The 23,214-nt window shown below is 43.4% G+C and overlaps 1 protein-coding gene across 2 annotated transcripts in view; it reads left to right on the forward strand.

The window, feature by feature from the left end:
• Nucleotides 1-21,520, forward strand: part of PPM1L (protein phosphatase, Mg2+/Mn2+ dependent 1L) — a 217,863-nt gene extending 196,343 nt beyond the window's left edge. For both annotated transcript variants that reach the window (XM_054983164.1, XM_054983163.1), the window contains 2 exons: nt 9,507-9,668; nt 20,095-21,520. In XM_054983164.1, the coding sequence (XP_054839139.1) occupies nt 9,507-9,668; nt 20,095-20,441 (509 nt within the window). In that variant the 3' untranslated portion in view covers nt 20,442-21,520. The remainder of the gene's footprint in view (nt 1-9,506; nt 9,669-20,094) is intronic.
• The last annotated feature ends 1,694 nt before the right edge of the window (nt 21,521-23,214 follow it).

Raw genomic sequence — 23,214 nt, forward strand, 5'->3', positions numbered from 1 at the left:
TTACCCAGGGCTATAACTTGTTCCCTGAGTCTCAGATCTCCCAACTGACAAGGGTTTCCTGTAACACCTTGTAAAATAGGAGGTGGCCTACCAAACATTAACTCAAATGGGGACATTTTCAAATAACTGCTGGCAGACCCCACCGTCCTACAATTTCCTTTAAGAGACACCGAACTACCTCTTTGGCCTTTTCAGGTTTACAAGGAAATGCTTTTACTCACCCAGAATATGAGTCAACAAACACTGACAAGTATCGGAATACTTGGTACCATGGCAATTCAGTAAAATCTACAACTAGTGACTGAAATGGCAGAGACCCCGGGGGTTGGAACTCAGGAGGTGGACCTGGTCCTTGTCGGGGGTTGTTTCTGGCACACACAACACAGCTTCTGGAAACAGCTGCACACAGTCCATGTAGTTTAGCAATGTACAAGTCCTTGTTTAGTAACTCTGCTATTGCTGACTTTCCATAATGAGTGGCTTCACGGGCAGCTTTTACTACTGCATGAGCAATTGATTCTGGCTTAAAGAGTCTTCTATCTGGAAACTGAAGCCAGCCATCACATCTCTGGGTATTCTGAGGACTAGCCTAGTCCTCCTCCTCATGGGAATACTTTGGAGTCCAATCAGACATCTGGACTTGGAAGAGAGGGCACTGAAGACTCAACGACTGTAAATACTCTTCCCTGGCAGCCGCCTTAGCTGCTTCATCTGCCCGACGGTTCCCTTTTACCACTGGGCTCAGTGGCTTCTAGTGGGCACGGCAGTGCATAACAGCTACTTTCAGTGGGGCATTTACGGCTTGGAGCAGTTGCAAAATCTCAGGTCCATTTTTAATTCCTCTCCCTGAAGCAGTAATGAGGCCCTTTTCTTTATACAAAGCTCCATGGGCATGCAGGGTCGGAAATGCACATTTAGAGTCAGTCCAAATATTAACTTTCAATCCCTCTACCAGCTGAAGGGCTCTGGTTAACGCAATAAGTTCAGTTTTCTGAGCAGAGGTATTAGGGGGCAGGGGTTTAGCTTCTATATTCTTAGTCCAGGTTACCACTGCATAGCCTGCCTTTCTGACCCCATTTTCAACAAAACTGCTACCATCAGTAAAATAATCAATATCTGGGTTTGGCATGGGACATCAGTCAGGTCCTTTCGGCTAGAGTAAACTTCATCAGTGGTTCGGAGACAATCAAGGGTTGGGCTCTCCTCATCTACTGGTAGTAAGGATGCTGAGTTGAGAGCACTAATTACAGTTAGCTCCACTTGTGGGTTTTCAGCAATCTCTGATACGTGGTCATGCATACATTTGTGAACAAATCTCTTCCCTGTAGTCCATCAGGGCGAGCACAGAATGTGGGACTTTAACACAGACCTTCGGTCCCAAAGTCAGCTTCTGCGAATCTTTGACTAGCTCTGCTGTGGCTGCTACTGCACGGAGACAAGCTGGCCAGCCCTTTGCTACAGCATCCAACTGCTTAGACAGGTATGCTACTGGCCTCTCCCAATTTCCCAGATGCTGGGTTAATACTCCAGCTGCTGTGCCATTCCTCTTATGCACAGACAAGCAAAAAGGCTTCATAAGGTCTGGCAGACCCAGGGCAGGGGCTTCCAGCAACTGTCCTTTAAGAGTCTGGAATGCTTGCTTCTGCTCTTTTCCCCACAGAAAAAGGATCCCGTTCTCCCCCCTTTGTAGCTTCATAAAGGGGCTTTGCTGTTTCTGCAAAGTTGGGAATCCAAATTTGGCAATACCCTGCAGACTTCAGAAATTCACACACTCACCTCCTGGAGGAGGGCTCTGGAATGGAGCAGACTGCTTCCTTGCATTCATGGCCCAGGGACCTGATTCCTTCTGATATATCAAATCCCAAATATTTTACTTGGGGCTGACAGAGCTGTGCTTTCTTCTGTGACACTTTGTAGTCAGCTTTGTATAGCACCTTTAGCAACTTCTGGGTAGCCTCATAACAAATCCCCTTACAATGATTGTTTTATCTGTCACTGGGACTACTGGCTGAGTTACTACTGAACGTTCAGCTCCAGTGTCCACTAAGAAAGAAATATTTTGGCTCCCCACGCAAATTTCAACCATGGGCTCCTGGGGGCCAAGATTGTAGGTGCTCAGTCTGGCCTATGCCTCCCATTCTTTGTCCCATTCAGAGTTTATTTGCCACCCATATTTGTTCTCTCTTAATGCTGCTTCCATGGCTGGTCCTCATCTTTTATACATTCCATTTCGGACTTCCCCTCGGCTCTGGGGGTCCCATCTTTTCCTTCTTCTATCATCTCGTCCTCTTCCACATCCCCTGATACTCTGTAGCCTCTTTTTGCACTCATCTTTCCAATGCCCTCTTTTAAAACACCACGCACATGTTTCAAAATCTAGGGGCTGTCTGCCTCCTCTTCTCTCTCTCAGGGTACCCCCCATACGTCCCCTTCCAGGGGGGTACTGTCCCTGTTGGGGCTGCTGGGCCGGTGCTACAGCCAACAATTCTGCCTTCTTTTTCATTTTCCTATCAGTCTCTCTTTGTGCTTCCTGTTCACAATTAGAAAAAACTTTATGGGCAATTTCAAGCAGCTGCTCTATATTCATTCCCAGGAACCCTTCTTGCTTCTGTATTTTCCTTCTAATGTCCCCTGCTGCTTGGGTGACAAAAGTGTTCAAAACCATTCTTCTATTTTCTTCTGCTTCTGGGACATAGGGAGTGTATTGACGGTAGGTCTGGTAGACCCTTTCTAGAAAAGCACCAGGAGGCTCATTTGGTCCTTGTTGACACTCTTGTATTTTTCTTTTTCCTGCAGCCTTTATCCCTTGCATCAGGGCTTGCTGGTACCTGGTTAGTTTAGCCATGCCTCCCTCTTCATTGGCATCCCGGTTCGGATTTGCCATAGGAAATGCCTCTTTCACCTTTTGTTTCTGCATCCTCCCCTTCTTTCACTAGCTTTGCTAGGTATTTCCTAGCGCCTTGTATAATACGTTTGCGTTCCTCTGTATTGAAGAACGTGTTCAGGAGCTGGTTACAGTCCTGCCAAGTTGGTTTATGGCTATTAATTATGGACTGAAACAAAGTAGTCACCGGTTCTGGCTGATCTGAGAATGGAGGTGTTTGAGTCTTCCAATTGTACAGATCAGTAGTTGTAAATGGTATATATATTAAGTGCAAGGTCCCAGAGCGAGGGTCCATAGTCTCTCTTAAGGGACAGGCTTTAGTTTCCTTCAAGGGATAGACATTGCTCTCTTCCCCTTCTTTTTCTAGCTCTGGGATATCTTTATACTCATCTTCTGCCTCTGCATCTTCTTTCCGTGTCTGAGATCTGGTTTTGGCAGGGATAGCATTGGAGGGGTTTCTTGGTCTACCCCAGCTCCCCCTACTTGCTCTTCTACAGGCCCTTCCACTCTCTCTCCTCCTCTAGGCAGTGAGGGAGCATATGATGGTGGGGGCACCTCTTCTTCTTGGGTTTGTTTTAACAGGTTTAGCCTTTGGCTGGAGTCTAGCTTCTAGAGGGGCAGTGGGGCAGGCAGTATCTCGCTTTACTGGCACCACAGGATAAATGCCTCCCTTTGGTGGTCGCCTTCTTGACTGTGGATTCATCCTCCTTCCTTTCCCTAGGGCCATAAGCTGCACCTCCTTCTTCCTAGCCCGGTACCCCAGCCAGTTCTTAACCCAGGGAGGGGGATTCAAACAAGTATCAAACCATGACTGTGCATATATAATCTGATCATCATGATACTTAAGAGTAAAGTGATAAACATCTAGGGCAGTTGTTTCATCAAAAGTCCCTTCCTTTGGCCTGCCTAAATCAAATGTAGGCCACTCTAAGGTACAGAAAATTTCCAACAGCTCAGGGGTTGGATTCTCCCCTGACTGAACCCATCCTCCACACACCTCCTGGAAATGTTTCAACATCAATGCCAGGGGGGTATTTTCTGGGGATGAGCATGAACCTCCCATTATCAACACAGAGCCCAGACAAGACAAGACAGACTAGGGAGAACAAATAACAGCAAGAAACAGTAGGGGGTCTGTTTCTCAGGGGTCCCTACGCAAACGCTTCTCGTCTTTGACGACCTGACGAAGTCGCCCAGCCAGGAACTGCGTCTCAGAGATTCAATACACCGATCGCCTTATGGCGTTCCATTCATGTCATTCACACGGCAAGTTTCCAACCCAGTACCTACAGCAACAGCGGGTTCGGAAGAGTCCCACCGACTCCCCTACTTGGGCCGTGCTAGGGGGTGATCAAGCCCCTCTTCGTTTCAAAAGGAAACGGTAACCCCAGTTACTCCATACTTACTTGTCCCGGGACTTTCCTGGATCACTCGTTCCTGATTCCGTCACCGGGTCGTTGACGCCCCAGTGGCGCACCGCTGACACCCGAGGAAGGCAGGGCCTGCTCCTGAAAAACTCAGGGGGCGCCCACAGGTCCACTACCAGTCTGGAACCAGCGGCCACGGACTGGGGGTCAAGGGGGCACCCCAATGGTCCCCTCAATCCCGGAAGAACGAGCCCCCAAAATGTAGCAGGCTATCTCGTTCCCAAGAATTGAGACCAAACAGAATCTTCAGGAAGGAATGAAGTTTATTGCCGGCAGAGCCCAGCGTAGCTAATGCCACAGAGAACTGAGCTCCCGAATCATTCACAGTTCCTCATTTTATACATTCAGCATATAGACACATCACATGGTGTTGGTATCCGGGTAAGCTGAGCTCATTTCATATAAAATACATCTGTTTTCTCATTTAACAGCGAGGCACTTCAACTGACATTTTAGATAAACATGTCTACGTTGCTTCTGCTTTCACTTTGAGTGCAGGTTATTTTAGATAACAAAATCCTTATCATCAAGACCATTGCTCCAGACATGACCTTTCCTTAGTGCGGCATAAATTCAGACATATTCTCATAAATAATCAGTCTTACGCTTCTAAGCAGTCTATTCTAAGATACACAATGCTGTAACTTCCTCTTTTTCAAGCTACAAGCTTCCTGTTTCAACAGTATCTAGCTGAGTCAGCTTGTCAGCTGTATTTTATACTGAAGAAAGATTTACCTAATCCTTCTAAATGTTAGTTAATCAGAACAGTATTATAACACTTATTAGTTAATAATCAATTTCCTCGGTCCTAAAACAACTTCCTTGGTCTACATAAATTCAATTAGCTAAGAATAACAGACAGTGTTAAATTTAAGCAAGAGACAAGCTGTTTGAAGCAAGCTGAAAGTGATTAGAGAGACCATTGTTCATAACTATTGGCTATGTGTTAAATTTACCAATTTCCTCGGCTACAGTTTCACTGTCATTGCAATGACATTGTTTCCTCATTGCAGGCTGGAATGGTATCACAATTTCTAGGCTCAGAGTACACAAAATGTACTCAAGAGTACACAAAATGTATTTCTGTTTTATTCCTTTATATTTCCTTTCTTTTCATGCATACACAAACAAGCACTTTTCATAATCAATCTCCTGCCTAGTTGATAATTTGCCCCCCTTCTGAATCTCCATTATATTCAAAGACAGATGTCTCAGTCTTATGAATAATCAGATGTAAATTAACTAACTGAGGTGAAAATTCACCTTGCACTCCTCTGGCCCATATAAAAAGGGAACGAAAGCAACCATGAAATTAATTTTATTTACCATTAAAATGATAACTGGAACGTGAATTGCAATGATGTGAAAATAAATTAATTTTCAGCAGTCCTCAAATAAGTCAAGTTAAATGTCAAGTGTGTTCCATGAAAACGTTACAGAACAACTTTTTAAAAGACTTGTTTCCCTGCTTCTTCACCCTCGTGAAAGGACGCATGAAAAGGTGGTCATTTTGGAAAAGAGACCTAGTTCAAAATACAGGCAATCAGGATTCCTTTCAGTATAGATATAGAAACTGTTTGGGCTGATTTAGATGTATTACTAGGATTAAAGGGGGGGACACCAAAAAGGCTGTCTGTTGTTCGAGCTTTCTGCATCATTTATCAGAATGTGACAGGAGTTCCATCAATTCATTGTATATTTATTAACTTACCTCTGTGAGGTAGCTTACTTTGGTATTAATGTTTGTTTTGCACAAGGACTATAAAATGATTACTTCTATAAACCAATTACATTCTATATTATCTCAGAATTTTTGTTCTGGGTCTTTCATCGGTTAACTCTTTAAATTCATTTTAAATAAGGGAGATTTTCGCCAAACCCTCACACTCCAAAAAAATCGCTCAGAATGAGCTATGACATTGCTGCCCAAATCATAATACAATTCCCAATCTTTAAAGATTCCTTTTGGCCTTCACAGCTTAGTCCTAGGATTTCATACAGCAACAAATAAATTAGAAGAGGTCACTCATAACTACCACTATAATAGTGTTACATAAACTCTTTTGCTATACCAACACTGCAGTGGCATTGTTCCTGTGCTGCAGAAGGGAAATTAGGGTTGTGTGCACTTCAGCATTTCTGTTTAAAATACACTTGAAAATATCTTATGGTTATTTTCCAGGTATATTCAGGAATCCGGATTTATATCTGATATTCTCCGATATACTGGTATTCTGATCCTGGTTATCCCCCAAAATATTTGGGAATTACCAGGGCTGGCATTTTAAAGGTCGCAGCAGCTTGTTTTTCTTCCTTTTGGGGGTATCCCAGGCAAAAAAGGGAGAGGGAGGGAGGCAACTCTCATATGCTAATGGCATCACATGTTAAGGGGAGCTCAACTGTGTGCCCAATCATGTTGATTTTCTCATAGTCCACAGAAATGCTGGCCCAGCTGCAGGTAGCTTCAGGGCACGATTTCTTGGAGCGCATGCTCCTGTGCCTTACTTTTGCTGCCTACCGCAAGGTTGGCTCTGCTGAGATACTCTGGTTTTGTTGGGCTTTGTTGCTTCTTTTTACATTGGGAAGCTTTGGGTCAGTGATTGCTTTTGTGTGTTTGACTAAGGCTTCTTTGTCCTGGAGAAAGCATGGGATTTTTCCCCCATAGGAAACAATGGAGAGTAGCTGAGGACACCTTCTTTGAGAGCCTGTAAAATTGGACCACTTGGCCCAATCTTCTTGAAACGTGGGGGGGGGGGTAGTAGAAAGGCCACTCTGCTGCAATTTTGATGCCATTTGCATGAAAATAACCACTGCAGCCCTCCAGAACAACTCCCCTATGGAGAATAATGCCCAGTTAATTTCAGAATCCTGAAAAAAAAATGGATCTGAATACCAAAACAGTATGGGAGGACCGGAATATTGGGGAATATGGCGTAGATCGCTTGTCAGAGCTGGCTGAGTGTTTGCCTGCCCCTGCTCTCGGTCTCTGCACATCTAATGAATTTATTCCAAGTCACATGTTGCAATACCTGACCCCCACCACCATATTGTTCTAGGATCAGCTGGCAGAAATGGATGGATTGACTAAACCCAACTGGAAACCAAGGAGTGCCTGTTACTCTAGTATTTCTTTCTCTAGGCTTGTTCCCACTCTGTGCATGTAAATTCTGCCCTGGACTTCATTGCCATCTCTCATTGGTGGCAGCCAAGTCAGTGGTTGTGGATCCTGGTACCTTCTTGTAAGAATGACATTGCCATTTTAGTTGGCTTGTTTGATTTCAAACCACAGCACAGCAAGATGTTTTCTGTTGAACCACTAACTTTAGCAGTCACCATACACCTTAAGCAGAGCATGGTTCAGTCCAAGGCATCTAAGATAATAGGCCTGGGGGAAGAACTCTGCTTATGAATCCTTGGAGATCCACTGCCAGCTATCTGTCTGTCTGTCTGTCTGTCTGTCTGTCTGTCTGTCTGTCTGTCTGTCTGTCTGTCTGTCTGTCTGTCTGTCTTAGTCCACCTTTCTCACTGAGACTCAAGGCGGATTACATAGTATGAGATTAGTACAATCAATATCAAGTACATTTCAATACAGTATCAAGGACATTTCCATAAACAATGCCATATGGTAAATAGATAAAAGTTTAAAAGACATAGTATTAGCCAGAATCCAATACAGAGTAGAAAAAATACTGCAGTAGAACATAATCAATTCTAGGACTAACATTAGACAACATGGAGCACAGGTGGTACATAGGAGTACATATTTAAAGCAACAGATAATATGTAAGGCAATATAGTGATGAAGTCTATGGTTCCTAACTCATTAGCAAAGCATCTGAGACCCCATCCCTACAATACAGCCCTCCCATTTGAGAAAAAAGCTTTTTGAATAGTTCCGTTTTGCATCATTTTCGAAAAGCCAGGAGAGTGGGGGCTTTTCTGACTTCCTCAGGCAGGTCATTCCACGGGATAGGGGCCACTACAGAGAAAGCTTGTGTACGAGCTGCTGCTGACTTCACCTGTGCGCAGCCTGGCACCTGCAGGAGACCCTGTTTAGATGAGCGAAGCTGCCATGGAGGAATATAGGGAGGGTGGTGGTCCTGTAGGTATGCCAGACCAAAGCCGTGAAGAACTTTGTATGTAATAACTAATACCTTCAACCAAGCACAGTAACTGATGGGTAGCCAATGGAGCAACTGTAGGATGGGAGTGATGTTCATGCTCCTGCTCACTCCTGATAACAGTTGAGCTGCAGCATTTTGCACTAGTTGAAGCCCTCCTAGTTAACTTAGATGGGAGACCTATGTACAGAGCATTACAATAGCCGAGCCTTGATGTTACCGTAGCATGGATCCAAGTGGCCAGGTCAGCCAAGTCAGGTTAGAATGTACAGCACTGGGTTAGGTGGACCTATCGTCTGAGTAAGTGTAAGGCAGTTGCCTATGATGCCTATGATGGAGCACCGGGTATTCAAATGCACAGCAGCTGCCTGTCCGTACTTCCTTGTAAAGCTTGTAGGCTGCGGCTGCCCCAGATGTACATTCCCCCCCCTACATCTTGTAAATGGAAGTAGCTGTCACTCATGAGCCTATGAACAGGCCGAAATGTCAATAGGAATTTTCTCTTTTATTACTCTCCTTGCCCAATGGGAGACGACAGCTGTCAGGTTATCACTGGAAATGCATTTCCCTCTGCCTCTTGTAATTTGCAGCCCATTTTCTAGTGTCCGTTAACCCACTGCATATTTTGTGTGCGCTTGTGTGTGCTTTATCAAGCATTTTATTCATTACTTACGTAATTACAATCATCCAGAAAAGATGGATAATCTATATATGCTGGGTTTCTTTCTTTAAAAGGTCATTTTTCCAGACAATGTGTTAAAATTAACACCGAAGTGACAAGGCAGGTAAGAAATGCTATGCTGGAGAAATGACCCCTGTAATGCCAGCCTAAAATCTGATAGACTGAAAATATTGGGGGGGGGGTGGAGGAATTGTCTGCCAGATTTGATCAGGGCTATTTAAACACACTGTCATCAGAACACTAGATGTTTCGTTCAGATACAAACGCAGCCGCTGTTCCCAGTGACTGCTAAATGCAGATAACAAAGGTAGGGAGAGGAGTGTTGTATAAGCAATAGTGATTTTCAATCCACTGTCTTGTCCGTCCCCCGCCCCTTCCTTTCCCTTTTCCAGGTACAACATGCTTGATTGCGTTACTGTCAGATAAGGAGCTCACAGTGGCCAACGTTGGGGATTCAAGGGGCGTCTTATGTGATAAGGATGGAAACGCTATCCCTTTGTCGCATGATCACAAGCCCTATCAACTTAAGGAGAGGAAGAGGATTAAAAGAGCTGGTAAGCTTATGAAGTTTGATGTTGGCTTCCTTGGGCACTCTGATAGAATATGGCAATAGTCTTGGGGTTTGTTTGGCTTTTCGGTTACATAATTGTCTGGAGTCTCTCCTTAGGGAGGCCATCCTATATCTTTAAGAACCTAGTGTATAAACAGAGAGTCTTATGAAATGGGAGAGACCAGAAGGACCTGATGTTATGAAGAATCAAACCAGATGCGACAAGCATCCGGATTTTCCAGACACTTGTAAAAATACATTTCATGAACATGCAGTCCCAGTTCAGACTTGGAGGCAGGGGGTGGGTTTAAGCCTTCTATCCGTGCTTGGCTTTGCTATCAGAACCACCGCAACCACCTCTTTTGTGACTATTAGCATTGGAAGGAAAAAAGTCAGGCCCCAATCTTTTTGTTCTTCTAAGACTGATAGGAATGTTGGAGGGGACAGATTTGATAGGGGAGGGACCATGGCTGAGTGGTAGCCTGGGTCTATGACAAAGTCCGAAGCTGAGTGGAAAGATTCAAGTTCAGGGGCACCCTAATGACCAACAAGATTCTCTGGGTACAAGTTTTCAAGAGCTGTATAAGTTTTAGTGAGTTCCTACTTGTATCTGACGAAGGGAGCTTTGACTTTCGAAAGCTTATATACCCTTTAAGGTGCCACTGTTCTACTACAGACCTGAGTGGTAGAGCTTCTGTTTTGAAGTTTGCATCAATGGCAAAACTTACTGCATTGATTAGAGAAAGGACATTAGTTAACTTCTTGACTGAATAGAAACCGTTAATAGACTTTTTACATGAAATGGATAACAAGAATTTGATGACATCTGCATTTATGGATTAAGAAACATGAAGAATAGAAAAAAGAGGGGTTTTGTGACTAACCTAGAATAAGTGCGACTCTAGAAATGATATATACTTGTTGCGGAGGAAATCGGAACTCAACCTGTAGTGTAATCTAGTTTTTTTTGTTGTTGTTTTCTTTTCCCTTTCCCTTTTAATTATATAGATATATGTATTGTTAGTGTGTCATGTTTAGAATTGTGTGTTTTTTCTTATTCTCTATGTTTATTGTTTATTATGTTATGGTGTATAGTTTATAGTTTAAATAAAGAAAAAAAATTAAAGGAAAAAGGTGCTACTGTTCTACTAAGGTGTTCATCTCAGGTGTGACTGTTCTGCTACAGACCTGAGTGGTAGAGCTTCTGTTTGACGCACAGGAGGTCCCAAGTTCAATCTGTCTGGTTAGAAAGAGCAGATAATAGGTGATCTGCAAGATCTCTCTGCCTGAGAGCCTGGAGAGCTGCTACTGGTCTGTTCATGTGTGGAAGGTGGAATTAGCCATCAGCGGCAGGCTTAAACCTCCTCTCCTCTCCCTGGGTGGCTTCGACCTGAATCAGATGGGAAATGTACTTTCTTAAAATACTGATGACAGCCAGTTACGGATATCCGAATGTCTTTTTTTTTAACCCAAAGCCTGTTAAGAATCCAGAGAACCAAAGGAAAGAAATTAGAGAAAACTGGTTGAGTCAATATTCTGTAGGACAGAGAAACTGTTCTAAGGGCCAGAGAATTCATCTGAGATATTTAAATAAAGTGTTTTAATTGTTGCCTTCTATTAATATGCAACTAGCAGCACTATACTCCACTCCTTTCCTCAATTCCAGTTCATGACTATTAATTTTTAATTTGGCCTGGGCATGTTTGCCATGGAGATCAACATTCCCCAGGTATGTTTCCCTCATACCAGCTGTCGTATCAAGAACCACTCTCTATATGAATTGAAACCATAACATAATGAGTTTCCATCATCCATATTGGCTGGCTGCTGATAGGGAAGCTTACAATGTTGTGACCCCAAATGGTAAAGTACATGATAATTGACATCATGGCTGCAGCGGTGACATAAAGATGTCAGTTCCATAGCCTGAACCTGTGGGAGAGTCCTGAGCCATTATTGAGGCTCAGGTTTAAATGATGAGAGTTATAATGCCTGATGCCCTGACCTGGATGCACCAGGCAAGCGCGATCTCATCAGATCTTGGAAGCCAAGCAAGCAAGCCTGATCTCGTCAGAACATGGAAGCTAAGCAGGATTCGCTTTGGTTACTAATTGGATGCGAGACCTCCAAAGAAGACCAGGGTTGCAATGCAAAGGCAGGCAATGGCAAACCACCTCTGTTAGTCTCTTTATGGCGGGGCGGACCAGGCCATCTCGAATAATTCATGTGCTCTGGATACTTTTCTGTCTGGCCTCAGACCAGACTATGGGACAGAAATGGCACTGGTGGCTTTAGCTGATGATTCCCATTTGAATTTAGACAAAGGTCTTTTTTGCTCTGATTGGATTTATCTGCTGCCTTCTATACAGTAGAGCATGTTACCTTGTTGACACTTTTGGAGCAGATATGAGGACAGATGGACTCAAATTCTAGCTGTATCTGAAGAAGTGAGCTGTGACTCACGGAAGCTCCTACCCTATCACAAATTTTGTTAGTCTTACAGGTGCTACTGGACTCTTGCTCTTTTCTACTACACGTGAACATGTGAGGCATATCAAGTCAGACCCTTGGTCTGTCAAGGTCCATCTTGTATTCTCAGACCGGCAGCTGCTTCCCAGAGTCTCCAGCAGAGGCCTTTTGCATCACCTCCTGCCTGAACTTTTCAGCTAGGGGTGCTGGGACCCTCCGAATGCCTAGCAGTTTCTCTACTGCTGAGCCTTGACCCCTCCCCTCCAAAAGATTGGCAGAGACGCGTTATCCCACCCAACCCCTCCACCTCTAGTCTGCAACCCCAGTCTGAATTCCCGGCCCCTATCCTGTGGTCTTTGGGGTCTGTTAAAAATGTGGATCATCCCATGACATATCTCTCAGGTCAAAACTAACTTGATCCTTATGAATATAATTCTGGTTTTGTTTGATTGGGGAGTGAAAATAGTGTAGTGTGATCAGCCAGATCTGCACTGTTAACTTGCAGTTAGCTTCGTGTAGATTCATACACACCTGGTAAGTTTATAGGGGAAAAAAACTTAGATTCAGAATAAACTTGACACCTCTGCTTGCTAATACTGCTTTATATCCTATAATAAGGAGCCAGGCAAAGAAGGCAGTAATTCTCTATTTATCAAGGAGCAGGGAAAGTGTAGATTTCCCCCACACCCTTAGAGAGTACAAAATAGTCTTTTAACAGCATAGCACCTATTAGCAATTAACATTTGAACCTGATTATTGTAATCCAGAAGTGGAAGCCTCATTAAAAGAGATGAATATTCTAAAATTCTCACTAAATAATCAGCAGAAAGCACCCCTGCTGACTGGAAATGCAATTTTATGTGATTTTGGCTCTAAATGGTATATTGGCCTCGGTGTTTTTTTAAAATTATATTAGAACTGTTCTAGTTGTTTTGGCGGGGGTGAGGTCATTTTCAGAGTAATTCACATCTGTTATCTCTGATTTAGCCATATTGGCTGGCTGAAAAGGATAAGAGAGCGTGCTTGCCAGCAGCCGGTGTACACATTTTTAGCATGTTATTTGCATCTCTGAGTGTCACACTCCAGCATCTTCTGAGATGTTGCAAAGAATCCAAAGGATACTTCTGTCAAATTGTGGGGAGGGGCATCTGTTTGGGACCATAGGATGCTTTGAACTGATCCCGTAAGTGAGATACTCATCCAAGTATAACAGGCATGTAAACAACCCTGTGAGCCTACCCAGAAACAGCCTTAGTGACGATGGTTGTTGTGGATTTTCCGGGCTGTATAGCCGTGGTCTTGGCACTGTAGTTCCTGACGTTTCACCAGCAGCTGTGACTGGTATCTTCAGAGGTCCAGCACCGAAAGACAGAGATCTCTCAGTGTCAAACTGTGGAGAAGATGTTAGCAGGTAATTTATATCTACTCAGGAAGGTGGGTTTGGGTTGCGTCATCCTGTAAGAGTTTCCCAGGGTGTGGAATGCTAATGGAATGCTAATGCTTCACTGTATCCTGAGGAGGTTCTTTTGCATATGGATTGGTGCTTGATATGCTAATCTTCTCTGCAGGGCTATTGTAAGATGTAGAGTATTTTGTTAACCTGGTGTTTTTCAGGACTGGAAACCATGCTCTATTCATTCTTAAAGTCTCTTCTTTCCTGTTGAAGTTGTGCTTATGCTTATGAATTTCAATGAAACAGGGAAGCCAGATCTCTGTCTTTCGGTGCTACACCTCTGAAGATGCCAGCCACAGCTGCTGGCGAAACGTCAGGAACTACAATGCCAAGACCACGGCCATACAGCCCGGAAAATCCACAACAACCATCGTTCTCTGGCCGTGAAAGCCTTCGACAATATAGCCGAAGTGACCTTTGTCCAAACACACAGTTCCGAAGACTTTTAAGAGATTTTCCTATGGCAGCAAATTCCACCACTTTCCTCCTCCCACTGCAGTCCACTGATCCCCCCCCAAAAAATATTGTTCAGGGAGGGTGTATTTCAGTGGACAAGGAGGGAACAATATATGGGACAAAGTGGGGGATCATCAGTGGGATGGGGGAATCAGCAGAAACCAGGGCCTTCCATCTTCAGAAAGTCTGGTTGACTACATGCCTGCATCCTGACATTCTTGAGGCAAGTTAATGCTGTGGCACAGTTTCTCCCAAGCCTCAGTGAACCATTCCAACCTCTGGAAAGACCATGTGGAGAATCAATAACAAGATAAGAACCCAAGATTTGTCTTGCCAGATCAGACCAAAGCTCCTTCTAAGCTGGGCATTCTTATTCTGAGAGTCGCTAACAAGGTACAATCCTCATAAGAAAAAGGCTTTCCCTGTCCCCAACATTTGATATTCAAAGGGAAACTGCTTTGATATATGGAAGTTCCATTTAGCTGTCATATGACCTAGCTCAATAGATTTCTGTATGGCACGTGCATTACATGCCAAAGGTCCCAGGTTCAGTCTGTAGCATATCCAGCTAAAGGAACTCAGATAGCAGGTGTTAAAGCCCATTGTCTGATCCTTGGACAGCTCTTGCTAGTCATGTATATAAGCATGGTTATTAGTCAAAGCAGACTATACTGCTATCAGGATTCCTAGCCAGTTCAGCTAGGGATCCTGACAGTGTTTTGCCATCTTCTGGGCATGGGGCAAGGGTCACGGGGCATGTGGGGGGGGAGGAGAGGTAGTTGTGAATTTCCTGCATTGTGTAGGGGATTGGACTAGATGACCCTGGAGGTCCCTTCCAACCCTGTGATTCTGTGATTCTATACTATGCTTAGTGACAGCAGCCTCATACCATCATGGCTAATAGCCATTGATACCCTGACCTGGATAGCTCAGGTGAGCATGATCTCATCGATCTCAGAAGCTAAGCAGGGTTGACCTTGGTCAGTAACTGGATGGAAGACCTCCAACGAAGACCAGGGTTGCAAAGGCAGGCAATGGCAAACCACCTGTGCCATGAAAGCCCCAACCGTGGTCACCATAAGTCAGTTATGACTTGAGGGCACTCTTTACCACCAATAGCCATTGATAAACCAACTTGTTAAAAAGCCACCTAGGCTAGAGGGCGTTAGCACATTATGTGATGATAAATCCCATACGCTAATTAGATGTTGTGTCAAGACGTGCTCCCATTTTGTCAGACCAGGGCCTTCTGCCAATCCACTTCATTGGATGACCCAGAATTTTATGAGAGGAGAAAAATTCTCCCTCTGTTCTTTCCAGGCCTTTTATCATTTTATAAAACCTTTAGCACAGGAGTAGGCTGTGTACTAAATCATTGCCAGACCATTTTGCTTAGCACGCAGGGCCAGTTCCTCACCCAAAGGTCCAAAGTGAGCCACTGAGCCTCGTTGGCAGTCCAGCGGGAACTCCACTTGTTCCCTTTCTCTCTGACCAAGTATAACCCATGTTTATCTTCCCTTTTGTCTTCCCAGCACAAATACATTTTCACAGGTGGGGGGGCTCTTATCACTCGGGCTGGAAAAGGTAGCATAGCCTTGCTTTATCATGTCCTCCCCCCAAATTAAAAAAGCATTACTGCTTTAGCCTTTTCTCCTTGGGAAGGTTCTCCAGCCCCTTGATCTTTCCAGTGGCCCCTTTTTCTATCATTTCAAGCCAACCGTCTCATCAGATCTCAGAAGCTAAGCAGGGCCAGCCCTAGTTAGTACTTGGATGGGAAACCGTCAAGGAAGTCTAGGGTCACTATGCAGAGGCAGGCAATGGCAAACCATCTCTGAACATCTCTTGCCTTGAAAACCCTATAGGGTTGCCATAAGTCAGCTGCAACTTGACGGCATGTTCCACCTCCAAGCTCTGTGGTTCTTTTTGGACGTGACTCACAAACAGATGATTTTTCCCATGCAGATTTGTGTATATTTGCATGTACAAATTAGATTCCTGCCATGGGCAAGTTCCACATGGAATAAAGACATGCTGAGTTGTAGAAACACAAACTGCATGTTCCTGATAGAAACATAGTTCAGTCCTGTCAACTTGCACTCTTCTAACAACAAAAAATAGCAATGCCAATGAATTTTCTTAAAAAAAAAGAAAAGAAAAACCTCAAAACCTTCCTCTTCATTGCAGCTAGGAACACATGAAGTTTGGTTTTGTAATAAGAATTCTTAAGTGCTCTTTCAAAGGAGGGGGGGAACCATGAAAAGTTTTAAGAAAATAACTTCTCATCCAACCCCAGGCAACACCACATGTGCTATGCAAAGATTTCAGTCTTTTCGTTACAGAGGCAGTGAAAAGTCACTTTCTATGCATAAGCACTGGCTGTGGAAGTTTCGATAAGCAGATCATACAAGTCAATTCCATCAGCCATCTCCTTTCTGGCAAAGATGAAAAAAGAGCTCATGAATATCACCCTTTAAAAACATTTTTTTTTCGGCAGGTGGTTGTTGAGCTCAAATATTTACGCTTGCCTGCTGTAATTCCAATTTTTCATAGAATTTCCACCAAACGTATTTATAAAAGCTAATATGTGCAGCATTTATAAGGTGCTGTCAGGACTCAGATCACTTCACAGAGAGAGAGAGAGAGAGAGAGAGAGAGAGAGTCTTCTTATAATCCTACAGACTTGTAAAGTGGGCTAGGATTATTATCCCCATATAGCAGATAGAGGGGTTGAAGCTGAAGGAGAACGGCTTGACTGTTTTTCTAAATAAATATCTTTTAATGCTTTGTTTTTGTTCTTGCTTTGTAAGCCACCTTGGGCAGGTTCCTGGAGAGGAGGCATAAACATTGAACGAACAAACGAACGAACGAATGAATGAAAGTCCATGGCAGAGGCATGGTTTTAATCAAGTTCCTCTCCTATCAGAGCTCATTCCCTGAGTCATTCTCCACCAGATCCTGATGAAACATTTATTTAACAGTCTTCCTGCAGATACCTATCTATTCTTCAAAGGATTTTGACATTTTACCCCGGTGCATTGTTCCAATACAGCTTTGCATGTTGAGTCTCTTTGTCTCGATTAAAGAAACTGTATTATATGGTCTTGGAAAACTGAATGAATAAAGCAAATTAAGGGTTACATCTACACTCACAAGGCACAGATGCAAAAGGCAGAGATAAGAACCAGTGATATATTGCTTTTGGCTCATCTGCCATGTGCAGCTTTGTGGGAGTTCATCTGTATTGCATATAAATTATCTCCTGCCCATTACTGCATGACCACGCACTCAAAAGGAAGGTTCAATAGCCAATGTATCCCTTATATAAGAAGGCAGCATCTCCTCTCCAGTGCTAACAGAAACAGAGATACTATCTGAGTGTTCTCCTCCTACATACCATAATCGCTCAGTCTCAGGACCAATCTAAGACAGAAGCAAATGGGTCTGAATAGCTGAGCTAGATCAGGATCGGGCTGTGGTAAAACCTCTTTCATATTGACAGTGGATGAAGAAGTGGGCTGAAGATATTTCTGTGCTTTGGCTAGCAAAGGACAGAGTCAGCGGGCAGACTTTCAGCCTTTGTTCAATTCAATAAATGCTTAAAGGTAACCTACGGTCAACCAACGAAACAGGATAAAATGCTTGCATTTTTTTTAGCTAAGTAAATTATATTGCAGATTTCCTGCAGTCTTAACAAAGAGGTCTCCTTTTAAATCTCAAGAAACAGGCCTTCTGCAGGCTGGGTCTAAACACATTGCTCGTCTAAACACATACTGTTTCCCCAAGCCAACAGCAGAGGCCAGCACGACTAACCCTTTAAGGAAAGTTGAAATCCTACGGAATGGCTCTTTGAGATGGAGAGCGGGGCCTAGATTCAGTGTGCTCCATTTCCTTTCCATGTCAAAGTGCTGATTGCCAGGATCCCTGTTGTTTGGAAAGCACTGTGCATCCCTTAAACCATAGCAGTTCAACAGATGTTCTGCTACGTGGGGAGTTGCTGAATCTGAGAGAATTTTGCTAATGGGTTTTCATATGACAGGAGTTTGCTAGCTCTCCCCTAGGTACCGTATTCCTAGCTTAAAGAGAGAGGATTCTTTTAGCACCCAGATTCCCCCGTTCACCTTCCCTTGCATTATCTCTTCTAAACTCAAAGCACAGGGTGATTATTTTCACAAGACTTTTCTGGGTCATTAGCATTACAGCTCAACCAAGGACTCTTGATGGAAAGGAGAATAAACCTCCTCTGTGTGTGTTTCTTCCTTTTTTAAAAAATGCCCTGGAGTAAGATTTTTGTCTTTAGAAGAGTGTGTCTGATGTCCCACCTCCTTCATAAATCTCTGTAAATGAGTGTGAACCTGTCTTTGAATTGCACCAAAGGGAGACAGAGGGCTTGATTAGAACTGGAGGGCAGATGGCCTGAGCAGGGAGGGGGGAAAGATGGTTTTCTATATGGCAGATTTGTTGAGATGAAGGCTGGGGTTTCTCCCTGTTCGGCAATTTGTCATATCTGTTTGGTAAGATGGAAAAAAAAAATATTTAAGTCTGTACTTGCCTCCATGTCTCAATTGTTTGAATAGCATTGGCAGGGATACTGATTCAGTTCTACTCCTTTATACCATGTTTGGACATTTCCTTGAGTTCAAACATATCTTGGATTTCAAGATTCATAACATGAAATATATTTTAAAAACTCAAAAAGAGTCCAGTAGCACCTTTAAGACTAACCAATTTTATTGTAGCATAAGCTTTTGAGAATCAAGTTCTCTTCATCAGATGCATGTTACAGAGACCATCATGCATCTGACGAAGAGAACTTGATTCTCAAAAGCTTATGCTACAATAAAATTGGTTAGTCTTAAAGGTGCTACTGGACTCTTTTTGATTTTGCTACCACAGACTAACACGGCTAACTCCTCTGCATTTTAAAAACTGAAAGTTTAAAAACTGAAAGTGAATGGTCTTCTCAGTCCATTTACCCTGGCTTCATCAGTCCCTTTTGCTACCTAGTATGCTTTTTTCTTCTTCTCGCAGCACATCTTTTTATAGTCCAATCCTATATGTATTTACTTCAAAGTAAGTTGCTCTGAGGTTAGAATTTATTTCCATGTAAATGTGCATAAGATTGCACATTTAAGATGGAACTCTACGCTACTTGCAACACTGGGATCCCACTGAAAATAGCATCCCTGTGTCAAGTTATCCCTCTTGTTCCCAGGTAACATGTAGGGATATTTGCTGTGCGTTTGTAAGTGGCAGCCAATGAAATGGAGCCAAGGGAGGGGAAAACGCACAATGTGGTTGCATCGTGAGTTGTGTAAGCATTCCTAGATGTTACTGAGGAAGAAAGGAAGTGTATGATCCAGAAGTACCATTTTGAGTGCTATCCCCATATCATGGTGCAATTTCAGCCTCATAATGTGATCCTGTGCAGGTTTTGCTCTCTTGTGATGTGTGAGACTTGGAGGAGAGGGGACAGTTCATTGAACTGGAGTTCTATCAAGTACTGTTACAAGGGGATAGTCCCCAAAGACGAAGAGTTCCGTTAGAGAGCCAGTGCAGTGCCAGGGCTGCATTGACAGTCAGCGATCTGGGAGGCCCAGTTTCAATGGGCCATGAAAGCTTGCTGGGAGACATTGGCCCAGTCACATATTCTCAGTTTAACCTACCTTACAGGGTTGTTTTGAGGAAAAATGGAGGAGAGGTAAAAGATGTAAGCTACTTTGGGTCCCATTGGGGAGAAAGACAGGGCATAAATGAAGTAAAATAAAATAAAAATTTTCGGTTTCCCCTTTTCTAAATGGTATTGCTTTCTGGTTTTTCCTTTCCTGTAGCTCAGTAACTGACATATTAGTGCATGATGGGAAAGAACTGACTATATGAGATGCAGAATGTAAGGGCAAGAGTATCTGAGGGGAGTGTAAGAAGAAATCCAACGAGCAGTAATCATTCACTAGATTTTATTAACCCCCCAGACTCAAAAACTTCAAAAAATTAGTGCATACAGAATCAGTTTAATAGATCTTCTACATATGTGGTTGTTTTGTTTCCTTTCCAGGTGGCTTCATCAGTTTCAATGGTTCATGGCGTGTTCAGGGGATCCTGGCCATGTCGCGCTCACTTGGAGATTATCCGCTGAAAAATTTGAACGTCGTCATCCCCGATCCTGATATCCTGACGTTTGATCTGGACAAACTCCAGCCGGAGTTCATGATACTAGCATCCGATGGGTTGTGGGATGCTTTCAGCAATGAGGAGGCTGTTCGGTTCATCAAGGAACGCTTGGATGAGCCCCACTTTGGAGCCAAGAGTATAGTCCTCCAGTCGTTTTACAGAGGATGCCCTGACAACATAACCGTCATGGTGGTGAAGTTCAAGAATAGTAGTAAAACAGAAGACCAGTAAATTTCTCGTGTCTCTCTGCCTCTCTCTTGGTGAACTACTTTAACAAACCTTTACACTTCAACACAGTAGACCGCTGTAGCAACCAAACCAGCCCTGGAATGAGGGAAATCGCTCTTTTGACAAATGGCAATGCAGCAAATACATTCAAAACCAATGTTTAAGAAACAAATCCCTTCCCCGCCACCATTTTCTTTCTTGCAGCTCTGTAAGAATGTAAGCTTAGTACATTCTTCCATTGTAAAAGCTGAAGACTCCTGCTTCGAATACCGGCAATTTATCCCCTTTCAAAGACTTGCTGGTTCTTGAATCCATACTTGGATTAGCATAGTAGGGCCAAGACCGAAATGGCTTGTCTCTCATAAGCAACAAGTGACAGAAACGCACTGGCTTTTCAGCAGCGTCACCATCTCCATTCTGCTATGCCACTGCTATGTCTCCCCCCCCCCCCAATCTGCAGACACAGGAAGGCAGGTGGCGGAGAAATTTGCAATTGTTGATCTGTCCTTTTCCTAGACAGATGGAGAAAAGGAGCCTTTCAGTGCAAAGCAGGCAATCCTCCTTTCTCTTTTCATAGTTAAACATACCCTTTCTGCAACATAATTAGGGACACGCTCTTGAGCTTCTCCATAGCTGTGTTTTATGCTGTCTGTACGCATGCCTTTAATGATGCCTTGCATATCTAACTCCAACCCACAGAGAGCTTCTGGGGTCCTTGCTCATCAGAATATTGCAAAAAAACAGCATTAACTCTTGCTTCTTGTTGGGATGGGGCTACAGCTGCTTGATAATGATCAGAGATGGTTTTCAGGATTGGAGTGTGTAGCAATGAAGGAAGTCAACGCATTTTTAGCATAAGAGATGCCTAGATAAAGACTTTGATCTTGTTTCCCTTATCAACGTTAGGTCAAATGGGGGGTGGGGGGCAGGGATGCTACAAGCAAGAAATGAAAAATAGCTGCCTAATAGTTTTGGGTTTCTTAAAAAGAACCCGAGTGTTTCAGTAGGAGAGAAGTTAAGTTGAAAAGATAGGGGGGAAATGGTTGTGACAACCTAGGCAGGGCTTTTTTTCAGGGGGAACACGGGGGAACGGAGTTCCGGAACCTCTTGAAAATGGTCACATGGCTGGTGGCTCCGCCCCCTGATCTCCAGACAGAGGGGAGTTTAGATGACCCTCCACGCCGGGCAATCTCAGCTCCCCTCTGTCTGGAGATCAGGGGGTGGGGCCACCAGCCATGTGACCATTTTCTCTGAGGGCAACCCACTGAGTTCCACCACCTCTTTTCCCAGAAAAAAAGCCCTGAACCTAGGTAAGTAATGTCATTAATCCAAGGCCTCTATTAGAGATGAAAAGTCACACTTAGATTGAATTATAATGAGAAGCCTGTATGCAATGCATACTGTATGCTGCATTGTTGAAAACTGACCTTTTTCAAATTTCAGTATTCATAATTTAGGTGTGAGTTGGCTACTTAATCAGTTATCCCACTCATGTCATCAAAGGAGTGGGCAGGATGTCCAGTGGCGCAGCATAGGAGCCTGGGGAAGTGGTTGTGTTTGTTAAGTTTGCTCAGTGGGGTAATTTTAAGCTATTGCTCATCCTTCCCCAAAAATCTGGCCTATTGGTGTCCACTGAAGTGTCTAACCTACTACTGGCAATTAGTGGACCCCCTAGAAGAAATGGGTCTTTTATGCCAGCAGGTCTGATGTGCTTAAAGAACCAGATTTCTGTGGACAGGAGAATATTATGGGGGTGCAATCTCTGTCCATTTGTAGTTCTTCCCTTGGGGAAAGTAAAGAGAAACAGAAGTCCATATGCACATGGAGTCTGAATAACCGACTTTTATTCAAAGCCCAACACATGCAGGAGTTCCCAGTTTATGGAGAGGGAATCTTGAATGCAATCCATCATGTTATGAGACATTTTCCTTCTAATGAAAGAGAACACCCTGCAAAAACTGGGCTTAGCACATTCACTGGCCTGTGGCTAATGAATTTAACTACTTTTCTATGACGAGAAAAGAGTGATCTAAGCTGATGCTTTAGGATATACCCTTTCATTTCCTTGTTCATTGTCTATAGCTCTGTGCTCATGGGCAGCCAGGAAAGTGTATTGTAGTTTCTCAGAATCGGAGGATAGGCTTGAAAACAGCACAGAGAAAGGCTTAGCAACCCAAAGTGTATGTTAGCTGTTATCCCAGCCTTCCGATTTCTGCATCTTGCCCTCATCTATGACTTCTGCTCCATGTTATTGTCTGCATTTTCAAAACAAATTAACTTGCAGGGTTCAGATCCAGTCATTCTGGAAGGAGATATGTGCAAAATTCCTTCACCTGTCTATGTTTTGCTACCCTCATATTAATACCAAATAGATTTTTTAATTGAAAGATTTAATTAAAAGATCAATCTCTTCTGGCAAAGGAAACAATACAACCAGATTCTTAATTGCAGTTAAGTTGAAATGCAGAAAGGAAACACTAAACTGAAAAAAATGAAATTGTTTCTGTCTGTTAGGTTTCCAAACCTCTTCTGTGGTTTTGCAGCTCGATGACATGTGTTGTGTAAGAGTTTCAGGATTGTCCTTTTAACCTTGTATTATGTTGCTAGTAGAGAATGTATTCCGAGATGCTGCTTAGACAACACTAAGCAGTCAATTCCATGAGGATTTTGCCGTTTCCTGTGTGTTTACTGTACAAACATATGAGCTATATATTATAAGAAAAGAATTGAACAGGTGTAGAAGATTGTGGGTTGGATCCTTGCCCACAAGGGGTAG

The sequence above is a fragment of the Eublepharis macularius genome, chromosome 6 (assembly GCF_028583425.1).
Source record: "Eublepharis macularius isolate TG4126 chromosome 6, MPM_Emac_v1.0, whole genome shotgun sequence".
NCBI classification, from domain to species: Eukaryota; Metazoa; Chordata; class Lepidosauria; order Squamata; family Eublepharidae; genus Eublepharis; species Eublepharis macularius.